The sequence below is a fragment of the Colossoma macropomum genome, unplaced genomic scaffold (assembly GCF_904425465.1).
Source record: "Colossoma macropomum unplaced genomic scaffold, Colossoma_macropomum, whole genome shotgun sequence".
In the NCBI taxonomy this organism is placed as follows: domain Eukaryota; kingdom Metazoa; phylum Chordata; class Actinopteri; order Characiformes; family Serrasalmidae; genus Colossoma; species Colossoma macropomum.
The window spans coordinates 13,212,768-13,221,075 of NW_023494806.1; the positions used below are offsets into that span (position 1 = coordinate 13,212,768).

General features: G+C 38.8%; 2 protein-coding genes across 2 annotated transcripts; both read left to right on the forward strand.

Moving 5' to 3' along the window:
• The first annotated feature begins 230 nt into the window (after positions 1 to 230).
• On the forward strand, positions 231 to 3,548 carry LOC118827668 (poly [ADP-ribose] polymerase tankyrase-like). Its single transcript, XM_036599107.1, has 6 exons — positions 231 to 398; positions 694 to 895; positions 1,019 to 1,128; positions 2,379 to 2,489; positions 2,775 to 2,871; positions 3,253 to 3,548. Exons 1-6 carry the CDS (start codon positions 231 to 233, stop codon positions 3,381 to 3,383), a joined length of 819 nt encoding a protein of 272 aa, XP_036455000.1. The 3' UTR covers positions 3,384 to 3,548.
• Positions 3,549 to 4,457: 909 nt separating this feature from the next.
• gcnt4a (glucosaminyl (N-acetyl) transferase 4a) lies at positions 4,458 to 7,525 on the forward strand. Its single transcript, XM_036599063.1, has 3 exons — positions 4,458 to 4,556; positions 4,936 to 5,057; positions 5,673 to 7,525. The coding sequence occupies exon 3, from the start codon at positions 5,674 to 5,676 to the stop codon at positions 6,970 to 6,972; it is 1,299 nt and encodes a 432-aa protein (XP_036454956.1). The 5' UTR covers positions 4,458 to 4,556; positions 4,936 to 5,057; position 5,673; the 3' UTR covers positions 6,973 to 7,525.
• The last annotated feature ends 783 nt before the right edge of the window (positions 7,526 to 8,308 follow it).

Here is an 8,308-nt window from a genome sequence, read left to right on the forward strand (position 1 = left end):
TTCTCCACCATAGAAATAGTGTGGGAGAGACTTATCTACATCGGGCCTGCAAGAAAGGAGACCTGACGCTGGTCAAAAGGCTCCTCAAAGCTGGAATCAACATCAATACTTCAGACAATGCAGGTTAGTTAAAAGCTCAATATCTCACCCATAATGCAAAACTCTCTTCAAATACTTATGCCCCTTTGTGGCCCATTATTGAGTCATTAGTCATGATACCTCTTCTTATGATGATAAATAAAGTCTTGTGCACAGGATGGACAGCTCTACATGAGGCCATCACTGCAGGTTGTGCGGATGTGGTGGAGCAGCTCTTGCAGGCAGGGGCAGATGTCAACAACACAGGGCTGACAGGAGTTACTCCACTTCATGATGCTGTTTCTTATGGCAAATATGAGGTAAACAATAGTGTTATTTAAAAAATAAATACATTTTAAAACACATTTTTGTGTTTTTATGACACCCCTGCAAATTTTACTTAAAAGTGTTTTTTAATTGTTTACTACAATTGTTACAACATAATGGTTTAAAATTTGTGACAGTAGTGCATATGTTACAAATGCTTTCAGCTCTAAGTTGGCCTTAGCACCCATCCAGACACATTTCACCCTGTAATTCAGTCTTATTTTGACCACACTTTAAAATGGCTGCCTTTACAAGCCACAGATCCCTTGTCTTTACGTTTATGTGCAGGTCGTGAAGCTCCTCCTTCAATACGGCTCAAACCCTCATGATAAGGATGCACTCGGAAAGAGTGCAATAGACCTTGCAGAACAAGAGAGCATCAAAGAGCTGCTCTTGACATTTAAAGGACCTCTTGTGGTAGTACCTGGAGAGCTGACTGAATCTTACAAGCAAGGGTCTGAAACTTTGACCCATGAACAAATACTGCAAGGTAATATTGTTGCCTAGAGACATAAGCCACAGAAGGGGACAGGAGAAAAGATATTTTTAAGTGCAGATTATCAGATTATCTGTTTTTATGAATTTTATACATCTTCTACATTCTTTTTTTCAGACAATCAAGTCTGCAAACCACCACCTTCTGCCTCCTGCTGTGAAGATGACATAGAAACACACGTGAAGGATACTTCAGAAAGTGCTGTTTGTAAAGAGGCATCTATCCAAGTCAGTAACACTGCCCTTTGTAGTTTACTATGTAACATATATTGACATTATCAGTTAAAAATGCATATGCTCATGATGATAATGATGAATTATTAATGATTTTTCATTAATTGATGAATGAAGTCAACACTTCAAGAAGTGGAACGGAAGCAGATAGAGATGTCAGTCTGGAAATTGAGAGAGCCTGACGATAGGGGTATTTTTTGTTTTAATAAAAATCTTCATGGTAAATCTCTGTTAGGACATGGCTGGGTAGCATTTTTGTTGATGATTGTCAACTTAAAGCACATAGGTAGTCTTTACAACATGAATTTTAATGCCTTTATCTGTGAGATAAGCTTAAAAATATCTGGCGTAAAGAATGTAAATCAAAGCATATCTCTTAATCTATATAATCTGGACTCTTTGTCCTTATTGTTGCATGTAGACAGATTTGCTGATGCCTTACTAGAAATGCAGTCAGTGTTGAATGGGGTGTTCTTCAAACAACAAGCAAAGAAGTTTCACCTTGGTAATAATTTCAGGTGAATGCTGACTTCTTTCTTCATATAAACACATGCAACAAAAGGAACGACAAAGATACATTTAACAAATATATTTGCATCTTTACACTTCTTAAGTATGCTGTTAACTTGAGAAATTGTTTTTCAAAGTGTCTGATTTCAATTGCAGGATAACACCTGACTTTAACCATGAGAGCAAGATAAATGAAAATCTGTTGGACCTTACCTCTCTTCAGAAACACTTGCTTATGCTCCTACAGAAGCAGGATGAACTGAAGCATAAATTGAAGATGTTCCCAGACAAGCACTCTTCTAGCACTGTTTCCTCAACAGAGCTGAATGCTACGCTGTACAGTCAAACTTGGACTGACTATAATGAGGGAGACTATATTGTGTGTGAACATGATTACTCCATTAAAATTCCCTCAGACCTGCAATCAAAGAGTGTTATCTCAAACATGGCGTGTCCTAGTTTAGGAAGGGCTGAAACTACTGATGATAGTAGGACGTTAAGCAGTCTAATCAGGAAAGGAGTTAATCAGGCAGGAGACAATGCTTTGGAACTGGCACTAATAGTAATACATTTTTAAAACTGCTGAGTAATGTCTTCCTGATTTGTCAACCCATAATTAACCCATTATCATTATGCAATAAATTGACTTTAATACTCTCTCAGCATACCTTAGAGGCAGACATATTTTAAAGGATATTAAGAAGAAAGTATTGTGTTTTCCTTTTTTATCGCAGGGTTCTTGCCACAAATCCACCAGCAACAAGGTCTTTAGAGTTCCAGAGCACTCAGTCAGCTCTCTTCTAGGCAGTGCCACCCCTGCTTCCATGGATTTTGCCTCGAAAAAGGTTAGAGATCTGAATGAGGATGGTCAAATATAAGATCCAAAGGTGGTGGCACATTACTGCTCCCTGCACGAAGCCTACCTGTCAGTGTTGCTCTCAGCAGAACAGACAAATGCATTTGTATATGAATTATTTAATGCTATAATGCAGAGCTATGGACCTCGGCCTAGAACACTTGCCGTTTACAAAGTGCACAAGTTCCTGAAGAAATTACATTAAATACAGAACACTTGGCCTGAGCGGTTGGTGTAAAATACAACTCACTGTGAAACATTTTCATTTTGACAGGTGACATATGGATCAAATTCTCTGGGGGATTACTGTTTAACTTCTAATTCAAATGCAGGAAATGGACGGCCCACTTGCACAGGATTTCCTCTTAAAGGTGTGGTAGTAAAAAAATACACTGTGGTTAGAAGTTGTTCTCATTTGTGTTATTCTCACAGCCCGCCCCTCCTAAATTTGTACCTATTTCTTATAAACATAAGCTCTAAGATTAGATTAAACAACTGCTTCCACCAACACTGGTAGAAGAGGTAGTTGGCTCAGAAAGGAAGGTGATTAGACAACAAACCAGTAACCCCTGGCAGTTACTCTTAACAAAAAGTCCTGAATATACTAAATGACTGATTAGATTGAATGGAATTGGTCAATTATAAGATAGTCAGCATGGCCTGCAACGTTCTAAACATTATCTTGCTATTAGGACATTATTTAGTGATTGCTATTAAGTGATTAATGGAAGCACTGATTTTTTTCTCTACAGAGTCATCGACAAAAGGAATCTTTATGGCCATTAGCTCTGTCCACTTGATCAGTGATGAAGAGTTCCTGCCTTGTTCCGTGATGGACAGATACTGGGATTTATTCATACACAGCGAAGACTGGGTCTTCTGAAGCATTTGCTAGATTATAAAGTAAATTAAGAAAGTTAGGAAAGTTCAGAATTACAGAAGTACCCCTTACAATTTCAAGTAATAAATGATTGCTTAGACCATTGTTATTAAACGATTATTGTTCCTGGTTACTTTAGAGTCCCTGGTTTAATTATTAATTATTTAAACTGGCCCTGATGCCTTTAACAAAACTGTGTCTGAATGTAGAATCAGTTTGTTAAATTACTGTTACCAGAGGTTATTTTATTATTAAAATAGTAATAAAATATTTATTATAAAAAAAGAAACTTATCCAAGGGTTGGCTGAGTAGCCTAAACACATATTCAAGTAAAAGTATTGTTACTTTGGTGAAACAGTGACTCAAGTACAAAACTGAGTAGAAGTACAAAGCTATCGCATCAAAAGCTATTTGAGTACTGAATAACTTACAGAACTGCAGAGGAAGTAGTACATTCAGCACAGGAAATGCCATCTTGGTCTAAAATAAGATAATAAAGCTCAGACCAGAGGTGTTACCAAATGCAAAGCAGTGCAGAGGCTGCTTTTGATCTAACAGCAGGAAATTAAAAGAGGAACCTGTTTCTAAGCAGAGTGAAAAGTAGGTTACGTATCTCACATTTGATATCTTTTTTTCTATCATTTTCATCCTTTCTATCATTTCAAAATACTCATCTTACTTAAACATGAGTTCAACTGAGTAAATGCAGCCAGTTACAGTTACTCTGTCTCTGTCACCTCTTTATTAATAAAGCAGACTTCATGTCTCCAGAGGAACTAGTAACTAAACTGAGTGAAAAGTAGATTACTTTCCTCACATTTGATATCTTTTTCTAGCATTTTCATCCTTTTCTATCATTTGAAAATACTCATTTTACTTTCACATGTGTTCAGCTCAGTAAATGCACCCAGTTTCCGTTACTCTGTCTCTGTCACTTCTTTATCAGTAAAACGGACTTCATGTTTCCTTTGTGGCTTTGTGCTCTTGTATTATTGACCACATTCAATGGTTTATAGTTCAGATGTTAAGAGCATTGGCTGCTGCTCGGCTAAGCCCCGCCCACTGCCCACCTCAAGCCAGCGGCACCAATAAGTCAGCAGCGATTAAACTTGGTGCGTTTTTTCGCTGTTAAGCGAGGGCGCGTGGGAAAAAGGTTTCACACTGGGTGACTTCAAGTAAGTAGACTCGACCTCTTTGAACTTTCCTAAATGTGAGGAGACACGTAAGAAGATCCGCTTCATTTCTTTTTGATAGTCAAAATTCAGCGGCTGAATTACGTGTGATGAGTATTCGCTGACACACACGCTCCTGTTATTGGGGGGCTGCTTCATCGAAACGTGCTGTGCTTTGTCGTGTACTTTTTGTTAACTCAGATGAGCTTCTGAGTCGTCACACTGTCCCTGTTCGTATTAGAATAGTCTAGACTCAGCCTTATATGAGTGAAAGAGTAAAGTGCAAACACACCCGGTTGTTCGGGGGGTTTTGGTTATTCTTGTTAAACTCCTCTGTTTTACAAATGCTCCGTTTAACTATAGCCTGATTGTTTCTCAACAGTGACGTGATCAAGTGGACTTGGACTGGCATTGGACTGTATTGTATATTGTTCCAACGGGTTGTTCAAGAAAACGTGTTTGATGGCACGCGTCAGAAAGGAAGTGACACCCCTAGAGTGCAAGGTAAGTTGGATAGACAAGCCCATGGCGGCCCAACCCTGTTGCTGATCTTTTAGCCTGCTGGGTTTAGCCCCCTCCCTAATGCGACATGCCAGATGTATTTAATCACTGCCTTTAGTAGCAACTTACTATTACAGCCAGGTGTGTTGGGAGCAGAATCCAGATTTGTAACGCTCCAGAAATGTGGTTGGGCAGCCCTGTTCAGTACCATTAAGATGAAGATAAAGTAATGCTTACTAACTGTGTTATAGAGCTTGAACCAGTGGAGCAGGATTCATGTAGTTGGTTGTAGTTGATTTGGTTGAAAAAAATCTAAGGACTGAGAGTGAATGATCCCCACATCTGCTATGCATATACACTTAAAAAAAATATTTTAGATGCCTCCACTGTTCTACACCTATTATTATCCAAGATGTGAGGGTTTTTTACAAACCGCTTACTAATCAGTTAACAGTACAGACAGTTTCTTCTTTTAGCTTTTGGTTCACTGAATTTGAAGGGGGAGACTCTGAAACCCTGTGAGAATATGTCAGTAAAACCAACTGAATACATCTTTAAGGATAATGATAGATATGTCTGCAGTAATTCCAATAATTTATTTCCTTTGTTTGCCCACAGGATGAAAATGGGATGTGCTGCTTTACCTAGGTCGAGACACAAGTTCTACCTATTTTTCGTGTCATTGTTCATTGTGTCTGTGCTGAAGCTTGTCTACGTGAAAGTTTTAGTGAGAAAGAGATTCTACGTTGAGCCCTATGGAATTACAGTAAGCTCATCCAAAGCTCAGCCTAACAAAGATGCCATTGACTGCACAGCCATTTATCAGCTGGATCCAGTGGAAATTGGCAAGTCTTTGGAGATAAGACGTAGAGACATTGTGGATTTGGATGATGAGAGTATTGTGTCCTTTACTGCGGACTGTCCCAGATACATCGAAGCAAGGGGCTACAGTGGCATCGCTGTGACTGACGAGGAGCAAAACTTTCCACTGGCGTACTCTTTAGTAGTGCATAAGAACATACCCATGGTGGAAAGGATTATCAGAGCCATCTATGCACCACACAACATTTATTGCATTCATTATGATCAGAAGTCCTCCAAAAGCTTCATCGCAGCAGTGACCAACCTGGCCAAATGTTTTCCAAACATAATCATCGCCTCCAAACTGGAGTCAGTGCAGTATGCGCACGTCACAAGACTCAATGCGGATCTCAATTGCCTGTCAGACTTAATGAGTTCAGAGGTCAAATGGAAGTATGCTATCAATCTGTGTGGGCAAGACTTCCCACTCAGGTCCAACTATGAGCTGGTGGAGGAGCTAAAGAAGCTAAAAGGGGCAAACATGCTGGAGTCAAGCCGACCCAGCGAGCTAAAGAAACAGCGCTTCGTCTTTCAGCATGAACTGAAGGAGGTCCCATATGAGTATCAGAAATTACCCATTAGGACTACACATGCTAAAAGACCCCCGCCACATGGCATTGAGATGTTTATTGGAAGTGCCTACTTTGTCCTTTCACGTGATTTTGTCCATTATGTTCAGACTAGCCAGGTAGCAAAAGAATTCCTAGAGTGGTCAGCTGACACATACTCTCCAGACGAGCACTTTTGGGCCACGCTGGTACGAGTGCCTGGGGTGCCAGGAGAGATCCCCCGATCTGAGCCTGATGTGACTGACTTGAAGAGCAAGACCCGCCTGGTGAAATGGAACTACCTGGAAGGGACTTTGTATCCATCCTGCACTGGAATACATATGCGCAGTGTTTGTATCTATGGTGCTGCAGAACTCCGGTGGCTCCTGAACTACGGCCACTGGTTTGCAAACAAGTTTGATCCCAAAGTTGACCCTGTCCTTATTAAATGTCTCGAGGAGAAACTTGAGGAGAAAAGAATTAGACACTGGTTGAACACAGTCTCTTGAAGCATTTAGGGTTCTTATTTATCTCATTATTTATGGATCTACAAGTATGTAGATTTGATTCCGTACTTGTTTAGAGCTCTTACCCAACTTGTGAAATGTCCTTTATAATTCAAAAAAAGTTTGTGCACAGATTGATAGACAGAGAACAGTCAAAGCATATTGCTAACAACATCAAAAAAATAAGGCAATGTTTAATGGTTGAGATGAATGGATTATTTTAAGTGCCTTTCTGATTCTTCATGAAGTAAAATATGGATTTGTTTTACTTCGCCTTGCTAACAATCTATGAAATACTTTCTTAAGCAACAATGCTAAATGTAAATGTTAAAAGCTCTATCAAAAGCACTACCTCACCTCAGTGATCTTAATGCTAAAAATATGTATGTTATTGTGTCATGAAGTGCCCCTTCCTTCTGTGCAAAGCATCAACAATCTGTATGTTAAATGCTGTAAGAGAACCTCTCTTTTCTCTGTTCTTATGCAAAACACTTGCTGCATTTTTTGTCTCGGTTGCACAAATGAGATAATGTGTCTCTTATTTTAATAAAGATCATTTCAGAGAGAGATGACTAGCTTTATTACATTGATTAGCCAGTGACAGTGGATCATTCACATGTACCTTTGCACTCTGTTGCTTATGTACACATCTATGTTTACTTCTGTGTTGAACTACTCATAATCTTTAGTTCAGTGCAATTACACATGCAGCAAGTGCTGACCTTATACAGGATGATGTAATTTATTATCATTTATTATATTTATGTTTTGTCTATTATTATGTTAGGTTTTGTCTTATTGTAGACCACATGTTGAGATCTCAGAGACTGAATCAGTTATTTAGCCAATTGTTTTATTTTTATATCAATTCTGTTTACAACTAGTAGATACTTTGATGGAAGGAAAAGACTAAAAACACTAACTAAACTTTGTTGAATTGGGGAGCAGCAATTTTATTTGTGTATCAGGCACTCAGAACGAGCATTGGAGTTGCCTGAACTGTAGTTTATAAGCTTGTTAGCTCAGTCTTGAATAAGATAACATGCCATTAATAAATGAGTAAGTCACTTTTTGCTTAAGTAAGTCAGTAGCTGAACAAAAGGACTTGCAGCAATTAGAAACTTGAGCTGAGGTATCAAGTGAATTGAAGTCAACCAGCCTTCACACGAGTAATGCTACTTTGAATATTATTGGTCATTTTGCACTACTTTGAATATTGTCAATGAGATGCTGATGAGTTTGATTACATTAAATTGCGGTCACACTTTAATGGTCCCCTATTGATGATCTGTAGATATTTATTAAGAAAATGTGATTCTCAGTTGATTATACACAATGT

Excerpts from the sequence above, each read along its gene's own strand:
- LOC118827668 (XM_036599107.1), top strand. The coding sequence starts at position 231 with ATGATAAATAAAGTCTTGTGCACAGGATGGACAGCTCTACATGAGGCC. Across the intron at positions 1,129-2,378 it reads GTAAAGAGGCATCTATCCAA|GGTTCTTGCCACAAATCCAC; the intron begins GTCAGTAACACT and ends TTTTTATCGCAG. Across the intron at positions 2,872-3,252 it reads CACAGGATTTCCTCTTAAAG|AGTCATCGACAAAAGGAATC; the intron begins GTGTGGTAGTAA and ends TTTTCTCTACAG.
- gcnt4a (XM_036599063.1), top strand. The coding sequence starts at position 5,674 with ATGAAAATGGGATGTGCTGCTTTACCTAGGTCGAGACACAAGTTCTAC.